Below are 26867 nucleotides of genomic sequence, written 5' to 3' on the forward strand. Positions count from 1 at the left end.
TATATTTTGGAAATACTGGGGGTTTTCCCACTGTTAGTATGTGTTATATAGATATTGGATTCAGAATGGCAAATGTTCTGGTATCAAACTTACCTATGCATGTATGATTTTGCAGTTGGGGAATGGCGGTCAACGTGTATTCTACCTCTATAACCCAAGAGACTATGAGCAGACATGACATCATTGCATGGGTGAATGACATAGTAGCTTTAAACTACACAAAAGTTGAACAACTGTGTTCAGGTAAGATATTTTTTAATAAAAATTACATTTAAGAATTAAAAATCATAGCAGTGACCAAAACATAGTTGACATTTTTCATTCTATTAGGTATTCAGAACTGTATGTTAACTTTACTAAGATGTTGCTTTCTGGAAAGATTTTTTATCTGTTCTGAAAATGTACCATAGAACTTTTAGAGTAAAGTAAAAATTTTACCTCCTGTGTTTGCCTTCAAGCTCAAATTATTTTTTTCTGTTTGCAGTTTGCTGGCCAGCTACTGGCATTAGTCTTAATTCAGGGTGACTCTTTATTTTCCTAATTGTTCTGGAAATACTTGCAGGTATGAAGAAACTTACTGATGTTTTAATAGCTTTGGAACATTATATTCTTCCAGACCATGCCAAATCTCTCCACACTGTGACATTCAAGATGGTCGAACAATTTCTGGAAGTAGATTACCGTATATACTTGAGTATAAGCCGACTCGAGTATAAGCCGAGACCCCTAATTTTACCCCCAAAAACTGGAAAAAGTTATTGACTCAAGTATAAGCCGAGGCTGGGATCCGCCGTTCTGCAAGCCTCCGCCGCCGGCAGAGGCTCGATCCGCCGTTCTGCAAGCCTCCGCTGCCCCATTCTCTCAATGGGAGGCTTGCTTCGGCTGCTTTTCTTTTGGCAGAGCCATCCATACTGGAGGTGGATGGGGGCAGGGCTGGTGCACGTTTTGCCTCTCTCGCCCGGTGGAGAAAAGGGGGCAGCGGGAGCCTCTGGGTGCCCAAGCCACGTCGGAGGGTCTCCAACCTGTGTGTGTGTGTGTGTGGCGGGGGAAAAAAATCAAATTGGATCTTTTTATTGATGTATCGTACTTTTATTCGGTATTAGGTTTTTATGGATCAATTATGAACACCCGGGGTCCCTCTGCGACTTACGGGCGGAATATCTAACTTCAGAGCTGTCCTCTCCGGCTGCGGTGGCCTGGGGGAGGGCAGCGCGGGGCTCTAGGAGGTACTCAAGATAGTTGGGGGGATCCAACCTGCCGCGGGGGGTGGGAGTGGGACTTTAGTCACGGACGGCGAGAGGAACCTTCGGAAGGGGAAGCGGGAACGAAGAGAAGATGAGGGTGGAGCGATCGGGGAGCTGGTAACTCAAGTTCCCCGAGTGGGTTTCAGCACTGGAGAAAATGCAAAATCGCTCGAGACCAAACTCGAAGGAATCAGCTGCCGGTGGGAGCGAGGCGATCCGTGCGGTCCCGTGACAGCCAGTCGGGCAAGCAATGCGAAGAGCGGCAGGGCTTTATTTTTGCACCGTGGAGCTCCCCCTCCCCCTCCTCCCAAACTCCCCCTCTCTCCCCCTTCCCCCCACTTCCCAGAGCTGAATACAGGGTATTAACCGGCAGCGGAGGCTTGCAGAACGGCGGATCGAGCCTCTGTCGGCGGCGGAGGCTGGATCCGCGCTCCGCAAACCTCTGCCGCCGGCGGAGGCTGGATCCGCGCTCCACAAGCCTCTGCCGCCGGCGGAGGCTGCATCCGCGCTCCGCAAGCCTCTGCCGCCACCGGAGGCTGGATCTGCGCTCCGCAAGCCTCTGCCGCCGGCGGAGGCTGGATCCGCGCTCCGCAAGCCTCTGCCGCCGGCTGGATCCGCGCTCTGCAAGCCTCTGCCGCCGGCGGAGGCTGGATCCGCGCTCCGCAAGCCTCTGCCGCCGGCTGGATCCGCGCTCCACAAGCCTCTGCCGCCGGCTGGATCCGCGCTCTGCAAGCCTCTGCCGCCGGCGGAGGCTGGATCCGCGCTCCGCAAGCCTCTGCCGCCGGCTGGATCCGCGCTCTGCAAGCCTCTGCCGCCGGCGGAGGCTGGATCCGCGCTCCGCAAGCCTCTGCCGCCGGCTGGATCCGCGCTCCACAAGCCTCTGCCGCCGGCGGAGGCTGGATCCGCGCTCCGCAAGCCTCTGCCGCCGGCTGGATCCGCGCTCCGCAAGCCTCTGCCGCCGGCGGAGGCTGGATCCGCGCTCCGCAAGCCTCTGCCGCCAGCGGAGGCTGGAACCGCGCTCCGCAAGCCTCTGCCGCCGGCGGAGGCTGGATCCGCGCTCCGCAAGCCTCTGCCACCGGCTGGATCCGCGCTCCGCAAGCCTCTGCCGCCGGCGGAGGCTGGATCCGCGCTCCGCAAGCCTCTGCCGCCGGCTGGATCCGCGCTCCGCAAGCCTCTGCCGCCGGCGGAGGCTGGATCCGCGCTCCGCAAGCCTCTGCCGCTGGCTGGATCCGCGCTCCGCAAGCCTCTGCCGCCGGCGGAGGCTGGATCCGCGCTCCGCAAGCCTCTGCCGCCGGCGGAGGCTGGATCTGCGCTCCGCAAGCCTCTGCCGCCGGCTGGATCCGCGCTCCGCAAGCCTCTGCCGCCGGCTGGATCCGCGCTCCGCAAGCCTCTGCCGCCAGCGGAGGCTGGATCCGCGCTCCGCAAGCCTCTGCCGCCGGCGGAGGCTGGATCCGCGCTCCGCAAGCCTCTGCCTCCTCTTCTCCAAAAAGGCCTGTTGGAAAACTGCAGAGAGCAGAAGCGGCAGCCAGGAGCCCACCATCTCTCCTCTGCCGCTTGCTCTCGCCGCTCCAGCCCTGGCGAGCCAAAGAGACAAAAGGCCCCGAGCGATAGGAAGGGGATCTCTGCCCTAGAGCGGGAGGGGGGAGGAAAGGCCCGATCGCTTTGTGTTGAGCTGGTTCAGCTCAGCCGGACTAGGCGGGGCTGCGGCTCCCAGCTGAGGCCGCTGCCGCCATCCAAGTCCGGCCGGCAAGAACTTTTTTTCTCCCCCCCCCCCGCAGCGACGAGTAAAGCGTGACTTACTTCCTCCTCCGTGCCCACGTCGCCTTCTCGCCCAACAATCCCAAGTAAGGGGCGGCCTCGGAAAGGGGCTCTAACTTTTCCCTACCGCTCGAACTTATCTTGGAGAGGAAGGCAAAATCGGGAGAGGGAAGAAGAGCGAGGACTGGAGCAGCGCTTGCCCGGCTTCTCTCCCCTGCAGGGAGCGGTGGGGTCGGTTCCGCCTCCGCCATGTTCTCTCTCGAGAGCCTTGTCCCACCCGCAAAGCGCCAGCGCCGCCGCCGCCCCCTTCCTAGCCAGCCCTCAGCCGCTTCACAAGCACCCGTTGCCGGCCCAGTTCTATCAGACCCGCGCGGCGCTGCACGTACTCCGTTTACACGGTCCCTGTACTTCCCCCACACGTCCCTTCTCCCGCCTCCTTCCCATAACGGCCTCTACCTACCGGACGGCGCCTCAGCTCCCCGCGTCCGCCGCCGCCGCCCCCTTCCTAGCCAGTCCTCAGCCGCTTCACAAGCACCCGTTGCCGGCCCAGTTCTATCAGACCCGTGCGGCGCCGCACGTACTCTGTTTACACGGCCCCCGTACTTCCCCCACACGTCCATCGTAGGGCAGCCAGGCAGCAGAAAGAAGCAGGCAGGCAGGGCGCGGAGGTCCGGAGACCTGCCGACGTTTGGGGAGGTTTGGGGAGGTGCGCGCGCACCTCCCCAAACCTCCCCAAACTTCGGCAGGTCTCCGGACGGCGGCGGCTTGGGAGAGGTGCGCGCGATCCCGGAAGCACCGAAGCCTCGGCCGCGCGCAAGTCCTCGGTAAGTTCTTTTTTTTTGTTCACTGGAGTATAAGCCGAAGTGGATTTTTTCAGCCCAAAAAGTGGGCTGAAAAATTCGGCTCATACTCAAGTATATACGGTATATTGAATGAAAGTTGTTCACACTCTAGGTCAGGCATGTCAAACTGCTGGCCTACAGGCCAGATGCGTGTTGCCAAAACCGCTCCCACCCCATTGCCAGCAATGGGGAAAAAGTCATGTTACGTTGCGCAATGTCATGTGACGTTGCAAGTTTGACATGCCTGTTCTAGGTGATGGCCTGAACCTGAAACAGGCATGTTTTGTCTGGAAGCTCCAAGTCAGGGAAACCACAAAACACCTGTAGTTCAAAGAATCTGCTTCAAAAAAAACTGCTGAACAAAGGAAAATTGGCATTATCTAGAGGGGAACTAGAAGGGTGCTAGAATATTCTGTTCCCAAATTTCTGAGCTATGCACAACCACATTGTATAAAATAACCTTTTAATTCTGTATAGTATACATTTATATATTTTGTTTATGAGAGACAGCAAATCTAATTACAGTGATAGAGCCTTTGGGGGCAGATTCTGTAATTTTTTGATTTTGTTGTTTCAAAATGATGGAAGACTGAAAGTGGATTCCTAAATATTTTAAAACCTGAATCTGTTCAGTTTGGATACTACTGATTTTAAAATCATGGTAGCAATGAATACTTCTTTTGTTTTAAATAAATTAAATTCTAATATTACATGATGGCAGAATGTTGTTAATGCCTGAGCCTTCCACCAATCTGAACTAGGAAAAAAAAGAATGACAGCATTGTTAACATATAGGGAGATAGGCTTATTATCTACTGACAGGAATGGGTGGATAGAACATACATTTTGAGAACACCTGTAGCATAGAATCACCATAAAAATTAATTGGAGGCAAGTTTGGCACCTTTAGAATACAAATGAATAAATATGCATGATTACAACTGCTTCTATGATGTTTCCACATCAGTCATATCTATATATGAACTACTTTAGTAATTTAGTTAACAGTCACTTTAGACAGCCCTGTCTGAGCTTGGTTAAGCAGATCACAGAATCACACAGGCAGAAGACTTGGTAATTTTTAAAACTTGAAAGCAACAGTAATTGTGACAAGGCTGTTAAAAATGAATATCTATCCATCCATCTTTCCATCCATCCATCCATCTACTTATCTGGTAAACTATGCAGTTTGACATGATTAAAGAAAAGCATTTAAATCGGTATCATGAATCACCTTTGTATGCAACAGGTTCTAAAAGAACTCCAGGGGAGAATGTAGATATAGTAACTGCAGGTGCAAGGGGAAAGATGTAAAATGGTGTTGTTCTTTATATTGTTTAAATATAAATTATTATTTGATGTCATTAATGTTTATTGTTCAATCTTTCTCTACTTTTTTGTTCCAGTGCAATGTATGTTTTTATCCACTGGAAAGAGGATTATTAAAGAGTTATTGTAAGATTTTGATAATAGGAAAATGTGTGATCCTTGAATAGTAATATAGGTGCAATAAGACTTAATTGCTCATGTTGCATAACTTTATGCTTATCCTACACTTTTAGCTATTGTACATTAATATCTACAGTGAAAGTATTCAGATAATTATCAATAAATTGCAAAGAATGCTCAATGAATACAATTGTATTAGTTTGAGGGAACTGAGGATTGTGGAAGCTAGAGATGATTGTGGGTTTGAAGGGAGAATAATAATATAGGACATTGCAAATTTGTGCTTGTGAATATCCTAGCAATGCTCTTTAATGTGCTTTTCCAATCTGAGATTTGAATTTGTTGGTTGAATTTCCTGAGTGGACAGGAAATCAGTTGGTTAAATCTCATATTTGGCTTTTATCTTAATAAATGCATTGCAATTAGGAATTCTGTTAATCTGTCCCTTATACCTGAGTCTTTGAGTTTCAAAGTAATTCTGTATATTAGAAAATCTTCATCATTTTAATAGGTTGGCTAGAATCTTGATAAAATGATATATCAACTTTTCTTGTCTTGATCTCAGGTGCTAATTTGCCCTTTCTGATTCACTATCCATGCTTCTTCATTGATCAGGATTTGAGAACATCCCAGAAGTGATGTAATATCATTCTAGTGTTTCTTGCAATTCTATTTACATACTGTTTTGCATTAACTATTTATTGAAATTTCTCATTCATATTGTCTCTTGACTTTTATTTATACAGATACAAGCTTAGACGTAAAGTTTAAAGATACATTTTCCTCAGTCTGCATTCCTATGTGAAACAACAACTTTAGGAGCTATGTTAAATGTAATGTGCACAATTAAGAAAGTAAAGCTATTCCTGAGTGAAGCTTGATTCTAAGTAATACATCACTGGCTTCATGCAGCTTTCATAGGAAGTGGTTTGCCACTGTCTTAATTGATTCAGATGTGAAAGGAATTGGTTCTGGAATCCTTACCCAATTATTTTAGATGTAGTACCCTCTGTTATTGAAGCTGTAAAATATTAGCAGAATATTTGATCCTGAGTAAGAAAGCACAAGATATTTTTTTGCTTGTTTGATGAGGAAACATTATTAAGTATATGATATACTTACAAATAGGAATTGCCTTTTTAGAAAGTGATAACTTACAATTCTTCAGTTATTCCAAGGATAAAATGTTTCTTTGAAAAAAAAATAAACTTTTTTAGATGGACAAGTGAACTAATAAGGGATATAAACATTGGAAGCATCATTATACTATTCTATATAAAATGATGGCCATCAGTACTTCTATTGCTTTGCAGTTGTTGCAGAATACAACACATTGTTGACTGTAAAGCTGAGACTTGAGAAATTTAAGTTCTGCAATATCTGGCGGACTACAGTTGCCCTCCCTGTTCAGGTACAGCTGCTGTACGTGCCACCTCTCTAATTTTTTTCTTGTTTTTTTCTGCATTTTTCTAGCTTTACAGTATCTTTTTGAAGTTCAGTGAACAGAACTGCAAAGTGATATCTACCTTATTTGTAGTAGTTTTTGTAATGCTTATTACCTGGTAAGTCAAACTGAAGAAAAAGGATTGGAAAAAGATCAGTTTACATTCCAATTCCAAAGAAAGGCAGTGCCAAAGAATGTTCAAACTATCGCACCATTGCACTCATTTCTCATGCTAGTAAAGTTATGCTTAAAATCCTACAAGCTAGACTCCAGCAGTATGTGGATCGAGAACTACCAGACGTACAGGCAGGATTTCGAAGAGGCAGAGGAACTAGAGATCAAATTGCCAACATACGCTGGATCATGGAGAAAGCTAGGGAGTTCCAGAAAAACATCTACTTCTGCTTCATTGACTATGCCAAAGCCTTTGATTGTGTGGATCACAACAAACTTTGGCAAGTTCTTAAAGAGATGGGAGTACCAGACCATCTTATTTGTCTCTTGAGAAACCTATATGCGGGTCAAGAAGCAACAGTGAGAACTGGACACGGAACCACTGATTGGTTCAAAATTGGGAAAGGAGTCCGGCAAGGCTGTATACTGTCACCCTGCCTGTTTAACTTATATGCAGAGCACATCATGAGAAAGGCAGGGCTATATGAATCAAAAGTTGGAATTAAGATTGCCGGGAGAAATATCAACAACCTAAGATATGCAGATGATACCACTCTAATGGCAGAAAGTGAAGAAGAACTAAAGAGCCTCTTGTTGCGGGTGAAGAAGGAGAGTGCAAAACTTGGGTTGAAACTTAACAATAAGAAAACCAAGATCATGGCATCCGGCCCTTTCAATTCCTGGCAAATAGATGGGGAAGAAATGGAGGTAGTGACAGATTTTATTTTCCTGGGCTCCAAAAACACTGCAGATGGGTACTGTAGCCAAGAAATTAAAAGATGCTTGCTCCTCGGGAGGAAAGCCATGGCAAATCTAGACAGCACACTAAAAAGCAGAGACATCACCCTGTCAACAAAAGTGCGTATAGTCAAGGCTATGGTCTTCCCAGTTGCAATGTATGGCAGTGAAAGTTGGACCATAAGAAAGGCTGAGCGTCAAAGAATTGAGGCCTTTGAACTGTGGTGCTGGACTGCAAGGCGATCAAACCGGTCAGTCCTAGAGGAGATCAACCCTGACTGCTCTTTAGAAGGCCAGATCCTGAAGTTGAAACTCAAATACTTTGGCCACCAAATGAGAAGGAAGGACTCACTGGAGAAGAGCCTAATGCTGGGAAAGATTGAGGGCAATAGAAGAAGGGGACGACAGAGAATGAGGTGGCTGGATGGAGTTACTGAAGCAGTAGGCGTGAGCTTAAATGGACTCCAGAAGATGGTAGAGGACAGGAAGGCCTGGAGGAACGTTGTCCATGGGGTCGCAATGGGTCGGGCATGACTTCGCAGCTAACAACAATACTGAATACTGTCAAATTGAGATTCCCAAACCAAAGTACAAATAATAGCAAAGAGAAGCATGATTGTCACCTTATAGGTTTCCACAGAACATTTATATGCTATTTGATACTGGTTCCATGTGTATTTTCTGCTTTTAAAGGGCATTATTTTGGTCTAGTTCAGACTAAAAGATCAAAAGGACATATGTTCTACAGGGACATTATTATATAATTTACCACAATAACTGATACAAGCATGTAAATCATATCATTTGCATGAGGACATCATGATGCATATATTATTATTATTGGTCCTTTCCAAAAGATTTCCATATGTAGCAGTTAACATGAATTATATTGGAAACCCTTTTTTAATAGAAATTTCTTTGGTAACATTTTTGAATATAAAATCAACTTTTTTCATGTAAAATTTTAAAATTATGAATTCCTTTCAGTTGCATTTTTCAGAAACTAATGGTTTTGGTTTTTTTTTACTTTCTGTATGTCTTTGATCAGAGACCAATTATTCTATTGAATAATTTTGCTCCTGTCATGCTCCAGTTGCTTATGGATAATTCTTTTGAAATCCATGATTGATTTCATGTTTGCATGACTACTTATTTAGCTTATGTTTTTCTCTATTCATTTTTTTGACTTTCAATGAGCTATGGCAATATAGCAATTTTTGAGCATATGTAGAAAGTCATTTCTCAAATAAGTAAGGGAAGCTAAGGGGAGAAAAGAGTATATAATCATGACACTCAACTTTCAAAATTACTGTTTATGATACCCTGATATAATGTAGTGAAGATACTTCTTCTCCAAGTATTCAGTGGATGGCATGAAGCATGTCGAACAGTAGAGATTGAGGTATGGATACTGGTCCCACACTTCTCTTCCTGATGCCCAGTCAACCAGAAGTCTCAGTAGAAACTACATCCACATTTTTGTGAATGAAGAGTTGTGCTCAACTTGAGTAGAGATTTTTCACTTAATATGTGGTGGCTGAGGAGCTCTACACAAAGTTTGTTTTCCCCCCTTCTAGAATTTTGTGTTTGGCTGAACTCTGAAGAAACTTCAAAATGTTACACTAATTTGAATAGTTTAGAATTAATGCTAACCAGTATCTGAAGTCAATGAGTAAGGGAGCCACATAGCCATAGCTTCATAAACCATAATTTACTATATAGTAGAAGAGACTGTTTAGGCCAAATATGGATGTAATATTGAGAAAGTATCATATAGATGTGTAGGATTAAGCCAAACAATAGGCTTTAGTTAATGGTTTCCTTATGACTTACATATATAGTTAAACAAGTGCATTAAACAAGATGGCTTGTGACATAGATTTTGCTTCAAAATTTGCATTCTGTTTTGCACCCTCATGATTCTGTTTTAATAAGGTTATCTGAACTGTATATGTCATAGCTTTCCCATTCAAGTGCATAAATACACAGAACTGAAAAAAATTTCTAGAATCCTCACGATTCATTTCCTGTTGAGAACATATATACATCTACAATTAAACTGTTAGGCCTCTTGTATGCATGAACGATTGTAGCTTCACAAAAGTGACATTAGTAGAACTTCAGTCTAAATTTAGACACTACAGAACTGAGATCATCTGGCACATTACAGCAGACTATCAGAAAGCACAGGGGAACCTGTGCTGTACTCTGGCTGCTTACTAAAGAATATTAACACACAAAAGACTCAACGAAAATATTTGTACCGTTAGCTTTTTTTCTTCATAATTTTTTCACCCAAGCTCTGTTTGGTTATATGGTTATATGGTTCCTTGTTTAAAAAAAATAGATTACATCATGCAAGTTAACATTCGGCTTCTATATCCAAGAAGGGAATTACATCTTAGTTTTCTAACTTGAGAACAAGATATTAATGCAACCCATTACTGCTAGATAAATATGGATCATACAGTGCTTAGTATTTTTCACTGTAAAACACATTATTTTGGTTTTCATAAACATCAGAAAGATAGATTAGTTGCTTTTGCTGCAAATGGCTAAATAGGATTCAACTCACAAAGCTATAATTACATAGCAATTAATTTCTGATAATTGGTTTTTTGCAGAGCCACTTTGAGCCCTTCAGCACTGCAGGTAGGATGATTTCATGGGACTCCTTATTTATAGAGACTTTGCCCTTGTGTCTTCAGGGAGGTTGAAACACTTTTTAAAAATTTTATGATGGTCCAATGTGCTTTGATTCCTAATCATCTCTAATTTTGAGTCATACTGATATTTTACATTTATTACTTTCATGGGAAGCTAACTTCATATGTAAAGTATGTAAAGTTCAGCATCTGGCCAAATAATTCTTACCCCTGAAATATGTGATTGCCTGACTTTAATTTAATTTAATTTAATTTAATTTAATTTATTAATATTTCTATACCGCCCTTCTCCCGAAGGACTCAGGGCGGTGTACAGGGCAAGAATAAAAACACAGTTACAAAAGTTAAAAAGTAATTAAATACATGCCCACTAAAAACAATTAATACATAATAAAAACCCCAATAAAATGACAATAAAAACCCCACCAATCCCCCCTCAGGCCAGGCCGGCTTGTTCGAACAAGTATGTTTTTAGATCGCGGCGAAAGGAGCGAAGATCGGGCGCCGTCCGGAGCTCAACTGGTAACTGGTTCCATAGTTCTGGGGCGCCCACAGAGAAGGATCTCCCCCTGGGGGCCACCAATCTACATTCTCTGACCGGTGGCACCCTGAGGAGACCCTCTCTGTGGGAACGCACAGGGCGGAGGGAAGTTGATTATGGTTCCTTGTTGATGCAGAGTGTGCCTTTTGAAATGCTTCTTTTAAAGTTATCTTCCTTTCTACAAGTTATGCAATATAAATACGAGGGCAATTCAAAAATAAACCTCCATTTGGTTATCAATGACAGACACTTGCAGATACAGAACTTTTATTATACACATTAGAAAACTACAACATTACATTACTTTTCGGCATTACTAATCACCATTCAAATTGAGGCACTTGTCATAATGTCTTACAAGGTTTGAGATTCCTTAGTAGTAGTCACCATGATGTAAAAAAGATGTTGAGACTCTGGAAAGAGTACAGAGTAGAGCAACAAAGATGATTAGAGGTCTGGAGGCTAAAACATATAAGGAACAGCTGCTGGAATTGGGTATGTCTAGTTTAATGAAGAGAAGGACTAGGGGTGACATGGTAGCAGTGTTCCAATATCTCAAAGAAGAGGGAGTCAGGCTATTCTCCAAAGCACCTAAAGGCAGGACAAGAAGCAACAGATGGAAACTAATCAAAGAGAGAAAACCTAGAACTAAGGAGAAATTTCCTGACAGTTACAACCATTAATCAGTGGAACAACTTGCCTCCAGAAGCTGTAAATTCTCCAACACTGGAAGATTTTAAGAAGAAACTGGACAGCCATTTGTCTGAAATGGTATAGGGTTTCCTGCCTGAGCAGTGGGTTGAACTAGATGACTTCCAAGTTCCCTTCCACCTTTGTATTATTATTATTATTATTATTATTATTATTATTATTATTATTATTATTATTATTATTCATTTGTCGCCAAATCTGGGCTATAGATGTGTAATAAAAAACATCCCAATGGAACTGCTTCAAAAGTTATTGGATGCGTCTAGCGGTGTGCAAGTGAGCGTTATCGTGAACCAACACCACATTGTAAGTCAGCATGCCCCAACACTTGTTATGGATGGCTCATCTGAGTTTTCGTAACGTTTCACAGTAGACTTCTGAACTGATGGTTGAACCACGCTCCATGAACTTCACTAGCAGTACTCCTTTGGCATCTTCACATTTGGCGGGATTTTCTATGGCACCACTTCTGATGTGGTGTTAGTTCTAATTGTTTTGTCAGGAAATTTCTCCTTAGTTCTAGGTTGTTTCTCTCTTTGGTTAGTTTCCATCCATTGCTTCTTGTCCTGCCTTCAGGTGCTTTGGAGAATAGCTTGACTCCCTCTTCTTTGTGGCAACCCCTAAGATATTGGAACACTGCTGTCATATCAGCCTTCGTCCTTCAATTCATTAAAGTAGACATACCCAATTCTAGCAACCGTTCCTTGTATGTTTTAGCCTCCCATCCCATCCCCTAATCATTTTTGTTGCTCTTCTCTGTACTCTTTCTAGAGTCTCAACATCTTTTTTACATCGTGGTGACTACTACCAAGGAATTTCAAACCTTTAAGACGTTATGACAAATACCTCAATTTGAATGGCGATTATGTCAAAAAGTAATGTATCGTCGTAGTTTTCTACTGTGTAGTTCTCTATCTGCATGTGTCCGTCATTGATAACCAAACACAGGTTTATTTCCAAATTGCCCTCGTAAATAAAGAACACCATTAAACAGCTGCACAATTTATAACTTTCATGAAGAAACAAGCTTTCTCTATATGCTATGGATTGATAATGTCTTCCATATGGAAACATATAAGTAAATTTGAGCCAAACCTTGTCTCAGCTGAATTGAAATGTTTCTACAAGGAGAACGTATACCTACTCCGCAAAACAACAAACAAATTAATGTTTGTACTTTGTTACTTATTAATAGTGTGCAAATTAGCAATTCCAACAGCCTCTGAAAAAAAATGTTTCCCCCAATAAAATCGAGTTACATTCTTTCAGCCACCTTGATACATAAAGGTAAAGGTTCCCCCGCACATGTGTGCTAGTCGTTTCCAACTCTAGGGGCTGGTGCTCATCTCCGTTTCAAAGCCGAAGAGCCAGCAGTATTCTCCCCAAACTTCCTATGTTAACAGAACCTGATATTGAAATTATCATCAATATGCATATGACACCCAGCTTTATACAGTATCTCTAAGAACAAAGCTTCAGTTTAGTTTTTGTAGTAAGGGACAGATATAGTCCCTTAACAGCATGTAGATTTGTGCAAGATTTCACTAGTATTTACTGGATTAGAAAACTGATTCTTCGCCATCATTGCATTGGATTATAATCTTTGCTAGATTTACAGTTAAGTGAGGCTGCTCTTGCCCACTGCACTATTAATTGATAGCATTGCTGATTAATTTAACACTGTCAGCTAATTAGGTAGCATAAGCCATTGTTTGTGGTATTGTTTAGGATGAACATCATATTGGATTGTCAGAATTTATTAGTCTTTCTGCCTCTTACTGAAATTCTGCAACTGAAAATTTTTATTATTTTCCCCCCACTCAGTTTTGTCTGAATTCTGGCTTGTTTTTTGTTTTGTTTTTTAATTGTTCTAATGGCTATCTAAAGTTTTCACTGGGACTATAAGTACTCTTCTGTGAACAAATACAACGTTTTTATAATTTTGGCGAGGAATCTCTAAGCATACAGAGAGCCGTTTTGGTCTAGTGCAGGGGTAGGTAACCTTGGCTCTTTTATGACTCGTGGACTTCAACTCCCAGAATTCCTGAGCCAGCTGGCTCAGGAATTCTGGGAGCTGAAGTCCACGAGTCATAAAAGAGCCAAGGTTGCCTACCCCTGGTCTCGTGGTTAAGGTACTAGGCTAGAAAGCAGGAGACCATGAGTTCTAGTCCCACCTTAATCAAGAAAGTCAGCTGGGTGAGTTTGGGCCAGTCACTTTCTTGAAGCCCAACTCGCCTCACAAAGTTGTTGTGAGGAAAATAGGAGGAAAAAGGCATATAAGATATGTTCACCTTGTTTATAAAAAATAATAAAGACAGGATATAGATAAAATAATACTTAAATATTAAAAAGTACAGTAAATGCTTTGAAAATTAATGGTTCTTAAAAATCAGTTAAGCACTTTTAACTTTTAAGATCTGTCCAGTTTGCTAGTTTGTCTTGCTTTGACATATATTCTGTAGAGACATTTTGTACTGTATTTACTGGAATGTGTCTTGGTAACATTTGTTACAATTCTAATGTTGCAGATATGCTTGGAAAAGCAGCCACATGCTAAAACTAAATGTACATATTACTTCAATCTGATACCAAGATAGGTTTGATATTTAACCCTATTGTTGCAACTGAAATAAGTAAATCTAACAAAGAAGAATATTTGTAGTTTAAGGCTGACATGAGGGTCCTTGGTGCTCTCTGAGCTTGCTTGTTTTCTTGCAGACGTTTCATTACCCAAACTAGTTAACATCAATTCTAGTAAGGAGTGCTGTATGTTCTCAGTTTATATTCTGTTGGCTTTCCCTGTTGGTGTTGGTGGGGGTGGTCTTAGAGCAGGGGTGTCAAACTTGCAACGTGACGTGACGTGTTGCGACGTATTGCGACTTTTTTCCCATTGCTGGCAATGGGGTGGGCGTGGTTTCGGCATGATGCATCCGGCCCGCGGGCTGGCAGTTTGACACCTCTGTCTTAGAGATTCTTTCATAGGGCTGTTTGCAGTTGGCATCTTTGGCAGTTTTTTGATTGGGGTATTGTTTACTTGATTGTTGGTCTGATATTAACCTTAGAGTTAATCTATGCTGATCTGAGTACTGATTGCTGGTGGAGAGATGCTCCATCTTTTTGTTCCTTTTTGGGCTGGGTGATAAGTAAGTCTATTTACTTTGTTTCTTGTGACACCTGGCTAGTTTATTTGCTTGCACTGTAACTAATATGGGCTCTGTTCTCTTGTTCTAGGAGCAGCTTACTGTCAGTTCATGGATATGTTGTTCCCAGGGTGTATTAGTTTGAAGAAAGTAAAATTTCAAGCAAAGCTTGAACATGAGTATATTCATAACTTCAAACTTCTGCAAGCATCATTTAAAAGAATGAATGTGGATAAGGTAAACATGGTAAACCTGAATTTTTCATGCAACAAATCAATGGTGCATTTAGAGAAATTTTTTTATTCAATGATGCACTATTATATTTTATTTATTTATTAGAGCCATTTTAACCTTTCTTGAAAATTTAAGTAGCACAAAATGTTAAGTGAGACGGACTGTATGTATGTTAGAGAAAAGACTGGTTCTTAAATTTAAATGAGATGGATGTTATTTAACTCAAAAGCACTTTTCAACATTGGAACATATGGCCTATTTAATTAATTGATTCCTTTATGCATTTTACCGCCCTTTCTATTATACATCACTCAAGGCGGATTAAAATATTTAACATTATAAAATGTAAGAATAAAAATAATATTTACAATAAAGGCAAAATAAAAAGCACCATCATTACAAGCAAGTGAATTCAAATTGATTTAACCTTTTTCGAAGTACTAGTAAAGTGGGAGATAAATTCTTTAGCTTGAAGAATGCATATCATAGCCTGGAGTTGATAAAAAGGACTTTTCCCATGTACAGTAGTACCTCAGTACTCATACTTGACTAGTACTAGTCCCTGAATCCAGGTTTCTTAGCAATAGTGCCTCTGTTGTGTCTGGACTTATTAGCTCTTTATGTACTGTAAGCAACATTTAGGCATGCTCACTGCTTCTTTAGAATCAGAAAGGCAAAATAGAGAAGACTGTCATTAGATACTTATTGCAAAATGACAAATCACTGTGCCTGTCAGTTTTATAGATGTTAAACAACATATAGAATAAGATAAATCCCTACAGAAATATAGATAATATTGCTTAAAATCAGTTGCAATGTGCCTTACTAGCTTTCAACATTATTTTTTCTAAAATCTGTATATAAGATAAACATATATTGTTAAAATATTCAAAACAGTGATTTCATGAGCTCTCAGACCCACCCACCAAACAAGGGATTTTTGTCTGTATTCATAGTAAAAGTGTAGAAGTCTGCATAACCTGATTTTCAAGCCACACTCAAAATAAGTTCAAAGGGTTTGATTGTATGTTCCACTGAGAGTCATAGAGGGATTATTTTTGGATTCCAAATCCACATCCATCCTGGCTTTCATAGGATTCCATCCATAACCAGACCCTAGCACCATCCATGTATCCTATCAGGTCTTCCTGATACCACAACATATCTTGCTGGCCCTGGGTGAAGATATAACATTAGGTATCATGGTGCTAATACAACTCTGGGTAACCTTTACGGATACCTTCAGGTATATTTTAAGTGGTAGTGGAGTGAGGACCAAGTTGTGTGGCATGACTTAAAAATACCCAAGAGTTTGATCTGTTCTCATCCACCATCACCGATTAGTAGAAGAAACCACTCAAGAGAACTGCAGAAGAATAGTGCCCCCCCCCCATCCCAATCTGATTACTTGGTCCAGGAAGTTATAATGGCAAGTGTTATTGAATGCTGTCATAAGGCCAAGCAGAACTAGAATAGTTCATCCATCCCAGTTCCACCAAAGGTCATCAAGAAAAGAAAATGTGGGTTTTTAATTCCATACCCAGTGTGAGTCCTAACTAGAAAGATTCCAGTTTATGCTGAGCTGTCTATAATACTATTCAACCATCTATTTAATGGAAAAATGATGTTTGAAATTGGTGAAAGTCATTCTAAAAGTGATGACTCCTTTTATAGTAGCTAAAATAAATGTAATCTTTTATTGGCTAGGTATTCCTATAAATAAATATGCTCAAAAGAGAATTATTCTCTAGTCTTTTAAAAAGCACTGAACACATGAAATATATTAAATTTCTTGTTGAAATTATATAGATAAGGGCTGTAAGTTTGGATGGAGGAAAACAATGCAAAGTTTTGCGTAGTAATATTATTACATTTACTATTTGGTATTGCATTGTTGTTATTAGCATTTGGAAACATGTTTACTGAAATTCTTCGGGCATTTTAAATCACTGATTTGCCTTGTTTTGTCATACAGGTCATTCCAGTGGAAAAATTAGTAAAGGGACGTTTCCAAGATAACCTTGATTTCATACAGTGGTTTAAGAAATTTTTTGATGCTAACTATGATGGGAAAGAATATGATCCAGTAGAGGCTCGGCAAGGCCAAGATGCAATTCCACCACCTGATCCTGGGGAACAGATTTTTAATCTGCCAAAAAAGTCTCATCATGCAAACTCTCCTACAGCAGGTATTTATCCATGATTGTAAACTGTTGCTATTTACAGTTGTAATTTTTGAATAATATGTTAAAAATACAACTTCATTAAGAAGTTAATTTTAATGGACAATGGCTTTCTTTCTACATTACATCACATAACGTGATTTAAGGCAGGGCTTTTCAACCAGTGGTATGGGTACCACCTGTGGTGCATTGGCACCTGGCAGGTGGTACGCGACCATCCTAGAAAAGTGGTAGCGGGGGAGGGGAATGAGCTGAACCGGTGGCAGCACCGCACAAGCCTGAGCAAGAGACGGCTGGAGCTGCAGGGCTGTCAGGGCTCAGCGGAAACGCCAGGATCAGTGCCAGACTCCAGCTGGAGCTCGGCGCTGATCCTGGCGCTTCTGAGCCCAGAAGAAGCGCCGATCAGCTGGAATATTGCAGCATCTCCAGCGTCTTGTGATTTACATTCAGATGCTTGGCAACTGATTCATATTTATGATGGTCACAGTGACCCAGGGTCATGTGAAGTGACCAAAAACTGCTGCAACCACCCAGCAGACGGGGGGAATAAAAACCAAACATCCCCACCACCACCCAATCCTCAACATAAATGCTCACAACAATGAAAACCTTGGACAGGAGGAAGAGTGCCGCTGGGTGGGCAGGCAGGTGTCTTGCTCAGCTGTGGTTTGGGCACTTTTTTCAGTTCCATTGTAACTTCGAACAGTCACTAAGCTAACTGTTGAAAGTTGAGGACTACCTGTACTTCATCACTTTTTCCTTTTTTTTGGTCATCAAGTTTTTGACACCTTGCTAGGTGACTGGTGGTACTCGGATGATGCCATATCCTAAAAGTGGTACAATGGGTGAAAAGGTTGAAAAGCCCTGGCCTAGAGGAGACTTGGCTTGAAGCCCAGACTACAGATAAGACTCTTTTAACTTTGATAAACACCACTGTGAGATGTTCAGCTGTAAAGAGAACTTCTGGGTGGCATGGCTGGCCTCCTTGAACTATGACTGTAAACCTTTATTGATTTTTAGAGCTATATGTGGGGAATTGCCTTCCTACTTTTTTGTCTGAGGAATATTGGTCATTATTGGAGATGACAAAATACCTTGGATCAAAATACCTTGGATTATAAAATCTTAATTGACAAAACGACTTTTACTATAAAATCTACCTACAAACACGTGAAATAGAGGTCCCATACCCAGCTATAAAATTATTTTCATCGTCTGATTTCAAAGTCCTCAACTTAACGCATCATTAAGAGAAGATGGATGAAGACCAGGAAAAGATTCTTTCCATGTTAAAAGCAATACATGAAACCATCCTTTCAGCTTGTGATGAAATAAGACATTACAGAAAAGAACAAGATGTCAGCTTAGATATACAAACCCAAATTCCAACTACAACTAAAGAACTAACCGCAGAAGGTAACAGAAGAAGTGGAACAATCAAATATTAAGACAGAGGACTCAATTGACCAACAAATACAGTCAGTGGAATATCCAGAAAAGGGACTGACAACACTGAAAATGAATAAGACTTTCTGTATAAATAGGAAGAAATTTGTGGAGCAAGAGGAACAGGCTGAATGGAAGACAAACATACCAGGACAATTATGGGGATTTGGAATAATAGGGAGAAGATTTTAGAAATACAAATGGGCTAGCCCTTCCAAAAAAAAGGCAACTAAATGGTCTTTCTTATTCCAAACAATATGTATAATAATAGAGGGAGATCTATTTAATGATTTAAAAGCGTTGAGATGGAAGGCTAGCTGTAAAGAAAGCAAGCTAGAATAAGGCTGAAGAAAATTGGGGTTTTGGTTTATCAGAGGGGATTTTATGTTACTACTTAGAGGGTCAAAGGGAGAAGTTGAAATAAGGGAAATTTAATTTTAAACATTTGGAAATTAGTTGAAAATAAGGATGCTATTTAATACTTAAAAATTAGATCCAAAAGAAAAAAATACTATGAATATGTTTGATTTATTGATTAACTCAGACAATATATATATATAATGGACTTTGATTTATTAAAGAAGATAGTGTATTATCAATTAGATGATGTAAAATGGGGGGAAATAGATAACTTTTAGGAAATAGAACAAGATCATACCCAAATAGATAAGATGTGTATTTTGAATATTAGATTCTTTTATTGAGATAAAGGAAACTTTGGTTACCCCAAACCTGGGAATTATAAATATCAAATGTTAAATTTGAATATTGATGGGAAACTAAAAATTGGGAAAAACCAATAACAGGACATTGCAAAGATTGAATGTAAAAGTAATTAAGATACGTATAAGCTAAAAATTTATTGATAAATGTAATAATGATGTTTTTATTTAGTTGATATAATAAGAACTGTATTAGCTTAAATATGAGATAGTAGATATTAAGGGAAAAGAGAGGAAATATTTGAAGTTGTTGTTTGAGATTTGTACTTAGGATTTTTGTATGTTACTGAACTATTGATTAACCCAGCCACCACGTTGCTTTTTAAACACCTAAATGTAAAATTAGAAAATTAATAAAAATATTATTAAAAAAAGAAGAAAATAGATTCTTCTAGTTCTGTGGAAGAAGAGATAAGCGAAAGGGAAAATAGTATAGGTAATCCTCACAGAATGACCTGAAGGAGCCTAATTGGGACTAGAAGTTCTATTGCTACGTGAAGTGGTTATTAGATGAACACTATGCACCACTTAAGGGACGCGGTGGCTCAGTGGGTTAGGATGCTGAGCTTGTTGATCAGAAGGTCGGCAGTTTGGCGGGTCGAATCCCGAGTGCCACGTAACAGAGTGAGCGCCTGTTACTCGTCCCAGCTTCTGTCAACCTAGCAGTTCGAAAGCACATAAAAATCCAAGTAGAAAAATAGGGACCACTACGGTGGGAAGGTAACAGCGTTCCGTGTGCCTTTGCCGTCTAGTCATGCCGCCCACATGAACACGGAGACGTCCTCGGACAAGCGCTGGCTCTTTGGCTTTGAAACGGAGATGAGCACCGCCCCCTAGAGTTGGAAACGACTACCATGCATGTGCGGGGGAACCTTTACCTTTACTTTATGCACCACTTAGTGACAGCAGTTTCAATAGTCCCAGTTGTGATTGTTAGGCCTGGATCATGCCATTGTTAGGTGAGGATCTCAGACTTCTACCCTGCTGTGCTCGCCTCCATTTCTTCTCCGATTGCTTATCTCCACCCCATCTCTTCCCTTTGGCTAGCCTGCATTCTGCTGGCTACCTCTGCTGACCTTGCTGATCTTTGACATCTTCTACCTTTTGCTGGGCTCCCTGCCCCTGTGCCACCCTGGCCCCCAGGCTCCTGGCTTTTCCAGTCTCAGCTTATCACACATCCCCCTGCATATTCCCAATGCCTACCAGGATTCTGTGCACCAAATGCAGCTTGCTTTTTTCTTGCAGCTAGAGATCTTTGTGAGGTCTGCCTGCTAAGGCAGTAAATAAAGTAATTATGCTGCCGTCAACATATATAACATCAAAGTTCCATTTTCTCCCCAAGTTCTTTGCCCATTAGGCCTAAAAGAAAAGCCTCTGTTTTTATCTTTATATTCACTTTAAGAATCTTCTGTATTAAAATATAAATCCTTTTCCAATATTGCTTTGTTTTGTCACATGTCCACCATAAATGATAAAAAAATCCTTCTTTACCTTTACATTTCCCACATTCATTTGAGATACCTTTATGCTTTCTTGACAACATATTGGAGATCGAGACATTATCTTATAAAAATTTTCTTTTAAATTATACTTTAATATGAATTTTAGACCTTTTGTCCACATATTCTTCCATTATTTAAGCATTACATTATATCCAAAGTTCTTTGCCTACTGAATCATACAATGCTTTACATACTCATTCTCCAAATCCATTATAGTTGTTTCCTTAAGTCTTGGTTTTAACTAATATTTTTAAAACTATTTTAACATATTTTTTTCAGGTGCTGCCAAATCCAGTCCTGCATCAAAACCTGGGTCCACATCATCTCGTCCATCTTCAGCAAAAAAAACACCGCCAAGCAGTTCAGTGTCAAAATCTGATAAAGATTTGGAGACACAAGTCATACAGCTCAGCGAACAGGTAATATGCTTAGGCCAACAAAATGGGAAATAACTCTGCATATGAGCAAAGCAGTGAAATCTAGTATGATTTTTAACAGATTACCATAGCAGTTCGGAACACTTTGGTGCCATGTGACTCACTGAAGCTCTTAACACTCTTCATTTTGCAACAGAAATTTCTTCCTTATTCTTTCCACCAAGTTTTTCAGGTGTCCTCATAATACAATTAAGCACTGCTTATTGCTGACTTACTTGAGAGATCATTACATCTTCAACCAATTACCTTAGTTATTTTTATGCCAGTGGAGAAACCTGGGATGATAACATAAAAAATGCTTTGTAAACATTTAGTCAAGTGGTATCTCATTATATCATCATAGTAATTTTGTAATATAAATCAGTGTCCTCGAAGAGTTTACATATTTGGGTGGCCTTGTTGAACAACCCAAAATATAATCATTTGACCTCCTTTCCCCAAGAAAACCCTATACTATTGGTTTTCTGCATAGAGGGTCTATGGGAAGAATAGCTAGAATAGATGCTACAGTTAGAAGGTGCCTTTAGATTTTCTATGTAAAAATCTAGTCTTTCCTGCTTGCCTTTTATATACCTGAGAGCAAGAAAATCTTGCAAGTTTAAATCAGCTTAATATAAATTTTGTTTTTCAGGTGTCCTCATAATACAATTAAGCACTGCTTATTGCTGACTTACTTGAGAGATCATTACATCTTCAACCAATTACCTTAGTTATTTTTATGCCAGTGGAGAAACCTGGGATGATAACATAAAAAATGCTTTGTAAACATTTAGTCAAGTGGTATCTCATTATATCATCATAGTAATTTTGTAATATAAATCAGTGTCCTCGAAGAGTTTACATATTTGGGTGGCCTTGTTGAACAACCCAAAATATAATCATTTGACCTCCTTTCCCCAAGAAAACCCTATACTATTGGTTTTCTGCATAGAGGGTCTATGGGAAGAATAGCTAGAATAGATGCTACAGTTAGAAGGTGCCTTTAGATTTTCTATGTAAAAATCTAGTCTTTCCTGCTTGCCTTTTATATACCTGAGAGCAAGAAAATCTTGCAAGTTTAAATCAGCTTAATATAAATTCCTGTTAGTATCCTAAAGATGGGCCTTTTGGAGGGAAAGGTTGTGGAGAAAGAGAGGTTAAAACTGCATAAGACTCTGGAAGAAACAGATTTTCTAGAATCTTGGCAGTCAGGATTCAAGCTATGGTACAATGGAAACCACACTGATCATTGTCACAGATAGCTGGCAGTGAGGTGTGAATGGTGGGAACCCAACCTTCTGTTAGATCTTTGAGGAGACTTTTAATATTTCAGTATCCTTTTGAAATACCTATCACAGGATTAAGATGCACCATTCTATGATTGTTCTACTTAGGAAGTAGAGTAGTTGGGTCTAGTGAGAGTGTGTGTGTGTGTGTGTGTGTGTGTGTGTGTGTGTGTGTGTGTGTGAAGAGATTGAGTTCCCAGGCACCCAATATGAAGTGCCCAAGAGGTTAGTTCTTTCCCTTATGGGGTCCTTGGTGCTCTTTGAGGTTGGTTGTTTTCTTGCAGGTGTTTCACTACCAAACTAGGTAACATTAGAAGGGAGTGGGGTTTGTTCTCTTTTTATATACTGGCAGCTTGCCCTGTCAGAGTTGGTGGAGTGTTCTGCTGGTTTAAGGTTTGTCTGGAATATCTTTTTTGCTAATGAGCACAGCTAAACTCCTTGACTTGTGATCACAATTGGGATTGGAACTTTCCATCGCTAAGCAACATGATCATTGTGAGTTATGGCCATTTTAAAGCTTGTCCAAATGATGGTAGAGAATACTTGTGATGTATTATGGAGAAACATCAAAGTTAGAAACAATTGAATTCTTCAGTATGTAGTACAAATATGTTTCTACATGTTGAATGCATGTGAACGTTCTCTTTGCCTAGCAATTGTGCAGTTTGTATGATTTGCTATATAAATATACAGTTACCTAAATGTTTATTTTCACAGGTACATTCATTAAAACTTGCACTTGAAGGTGTGGAAAAGGAGAGAGATTTCTATTTTGGAAAATTAAGGGAGATTGAGCTTCTATGTCAAGAACACGGAGAAGAAAACAATGGTCTTGTTCAACGGTTAATGGAAGTTCTGTATGCTTCAGAAGAACATGTAAGTCTTCATCATCTATTTTTTTCTTTACACAATAGCATAAATAATGTAGCTTTAATGGAATTGAATAACATTCATTTTCAAGGTCTTCCAGTTTTGGCTCTCTATGCTAGTTATTCCACAATGGTTTTAGCTAAGGCACAAAATTTCTTTGTAGTCCATAAAAGAATTATGAATATTCTTTATAATAAAAATAACCTGGACGATACAGATTAGATCAATAGATAGAGAAAATGTCAGCTTACCATCCCATGATCCCCCATGAAGCTCTCTTACTCCGTCTTTCCTCAGTCCTTGCTTTAAATTAAACAATTTTAACTAGGTGGCAAAGATTAAGAAATATTGAACTCACTTAACATTTTTTTAGAAAGATAAGCAGACAGAATTTTGTTTTCAGTGTTTGATCAAATTTGTTTGTTTTTGTTTTCTACTTTATATAGGAGAGCCACACAGAAGAACATGAAGGTGAAGAACAGGTTCATGAACAGCCCCAGCAGCAGGAAGAATACTGACCATCTGGCACATTGGCTATTTCTGATTTTCTGTGGGAACTTTCTTTGGAAGAATGGAATGTGTGTGGCCTCAGACTTGAAACCAATCACTCTCTGTCTGCCATTAACATAAATGTACCATAGTGAGTGTCAGCCAACTTGCCAAGATGTGTTTTGCAGAAGTCTTCTATCAGCGTTTGCACCTAAGAAGGTCTGCAAGCTTTGTTCCCAGTTTCTGCCACTGCAACGTCACTATCTGGCTGCTTGAAATTTGTTCAGCTTTTTAAAATATATATATAAATATAATATATATATATATATTTATTTTTCCTTCTGTCTTTAAGTATGAATAACATTTGTAATTTGTTCAAAACTATTTATATGGGCATCTCTTACAACAAAAAGTACTATTCAGTTAGGTTTCTCATGTTTCATGGTAATTCGGTGCACTTGGACATTAGTTGGGACAAAAGGCAAAAGTGGGAAATAATTGAAACAAACAAATTCAAGTAATTTCAAATATTTTTCCCTAATTAGAACAAAAGCACACATACTAGAGCTGTAATGTTTCTGATGTCATAATCCAAAGCATGCTAGAAAACTATACAGTGTATCTTGTAGTATTGGAAGATGCACATATGCCTGCCTAACCTTTCTTTGGACACTTCCTTCTTCTAGAAAGGTTATTCCTGTTTCAATTCTATATTCAGTGTTTGTCAATTTAAGCATTTATACCAATCTTTACAGTATATATGTCTGAAGATGTCACCTATATTCCAATTCCCACTGCTGGCTATATTGATTATGAAAACAAACTTTTACTTTTTCTTCTGTGTAAGAGGAGAAACTAGTGATTGGCCATCTCAGAATATTTACTAGCAGTTACACAGTTTATCTTCTAAAGATCTTCATACATCTTTTTGAAATCTAAGTCAGTAACTCAAGTACACACAGATGCAATGTCAGTGTCCAGACAGGTTGTATTGGTGGGAGATTACTTATCCAGAAAGAAAAGTTAAGCATTATTTTAGTCGGCCTGTGGCAACTGAATAGATTGGTAGCATGAAGAAACAAATTGCTGGATTACAGAAATACTCATTGCCATGAGTTCTATTAACTTCCAGTTAAATTTGCACTTGGATTGTGGCATTTTTATAATAGAAATAAATCATATTGAAACATTCCTTATTGTTTAAATTGCACATTTTCACAGTCTAGTTATAGTATTTTTTCATTGTATTCACTGTTTTGTTTTGCTTGGTTTTAAATTGGATTGGTTTTAAGTATTCTAGCAAAAAAACAAATAGAATTCAATGTACATGTTATCAGCACTGAAGGTCTCGAGTCTACTCTAGATCTGGTCATAAATGCTAGTTCTATTATTACTATAAATGATGTGTTGCATCTTTCAAAGTTTCTTTTTCTCTGAAAATTCTTGCTTCAGAATGATACTTAATTATAGCTCAGGCAGCATGTACTACAATCTCTTTTAAATCCTGTAGCTCAACTGAAGTTTAATTCCATCTCTTCAGTTTAGATGAATTTACAAAGCTATACTATGTCAACTCATCACAATTAAAATAACACTTTCACCTTTTCTAAAAAAAATAATATTTTTAAGGAAAAGGATTTGATTTCTCTTGGCAGGCGATAATCAAATTATAAATAGTGTTATTTTTCAAAAGCTATATGCTGTCATAATCCAACAAAAAAATCCATAATATTTATTATTGTTATGCCACCTCCAAAATGTTTCTTGTGCTAAAAAAACCCAGAGGAAGTCATTATTTTTGAACACTCCCATCACCATCAATGCAGTCATGTCTGTGTTTCTTTTTCCTTCTAGGAAAACTTTTAAAATACTTCCTTTTGAAGCGCTTTTTTGGGCTTTTCAAGGTTTATTTCTAAACTGCTCTCATCCAAAGCCTCTCTGCTCCCCATCCTGTCACATAAGAATATTTTGTTTCCATGGGAGGAGAGTAATGTATCTGGTTTTCTTCAGTCCCCTTTGTATGACTAGTCGATGGAGCATTTTTTTCCCCCATTTGGAGATGGGAAGTGGCTGGCTTTAGGAGGCAGCAGGGTAATAGTTTAATATAAAACCTGATCTGCTCAGTTGTGCTGAGGGGAGAGAGAGACTCTTGGAAGGAAAGAGGACCCCCCCTCCCCTGTGGTAAGTAATCCTGTTATTCCGTTACAGTTTTAATATGTATTTGCAATTACTTTTACTGAATAGCACACCATAAAGCTTTGGTTATATATTAAATGTAAACTGAAAGGAATGTAAACATGTATTGTTAATTATAAATAGATAATGACATAATAGATGCAAAAGGTCTTATTCAGATGTACCAGTCATTTTGCATTACCCACCAATTGTCGCATGACAGAATATACTTTTTTTGTCTCTGAATATGTGAATAATTTGATTTGCGTTTATCTTTTTACCTATTTAATAAAAAAATGTTACAATCTGTCTTGCTAAAGTGAGCTTTGTGAGATCCTGTGTTGGGTTTTATGACTTACAAATGGTATACGATTTTTGAGTTGCCAAAGTTTTATACACAGCATTACATAATTTACTTGGCATTTTTAAATTATTATTAATATTTATTTTTGAAGGGATAGCAAATGCCATTGCTAAACCCAATCCAGTTTAAAGAATTCAGTGATAGACATCCCACAGTGAAACAACTGCAAAGAGGCTGCAATGTACATAATATGGAGTCATGGAGTAACCTGTAAGGGTAGAAACCCTCTAGGTATTGTTACCATTGCCAACGTATGGATAGATAAATATAGACATATAGAAACAGATATAAACACTCCACTACGACTACAAGTGAGAGCCAGTTTGGTGTAGTAGTTAAGGAATCAAGTTAGATAAGGTATCAAGGAGACTATGAGTTATTAGGCATAAAGCCCTCTGGGTGACTTTGGGCCAATCACTTTCTCTTAGCCCTAGGAAAGAGGCAGTGGCAAACCTCTTCTAAAAAAAACTTGC

General features: G+C 39.8%; 1 protein-coding gene across 6 annotated transcripts in view; it reads left to right on the plus strand.

Moving 5' to 3' along the window:
* MAPRE2 (microtubule associated protein RP/EB family member 2) overlaps positions 1 to 26339 on the plus strand; it is a 65296-nt gene extending 38957 nt beyond the window's left edge. For 4 of the 6 annotated variants that reach the window (XM_081324988.1, XM_081324989.1, XM_081324987.1 and 1 more), the window contains 6 exons: positions 116 to 243; positions 14799 to 14944; positions 16917 to 17130; positions 21074 to 21213; positions 23214 to 23372; positions 23813 to 26339. In XM_081324988.1, coding sequence (XP_081181114.1) covers positions 123 to 243; positions 14799 to 14944; positions 16917 to 17130; positions 21074 to 21213; positions 23214 to 23372; positions 23813 to 23884 — 852 coding nt within the window. In that variant the 5' untranslated portion in view covers positions 116 to 122 and the 3' untranslated portion in view covers positions 23885 to 26339. Of the gene's footprint in view, positions 1 to 115; positions 244 to 11771; positions 12443 to 14798; positions 14945 to 16916; positions 17131 to 21073; positions 21214 to 23213; positions 23373 to 23812 lie in introns of those variants that run through there. The other 2 variants (XM_081324991.1, XM_081324992.1) reach the window with 2 other exon arrangements.
* Positions 26340 to 26867: the final 528 nt, after the last annotated feature.

Source organism: Vipera berus (assembly GCF_964194415.1).
Source record: "Vipera berus genome assembly, chromosome: 3".
Taxonomy (NCBI): Eukaryota; Metazoa; Chordata; class Lepidosauria; order Squamata; family Viperidae; genus Vipera; species Vipera berus.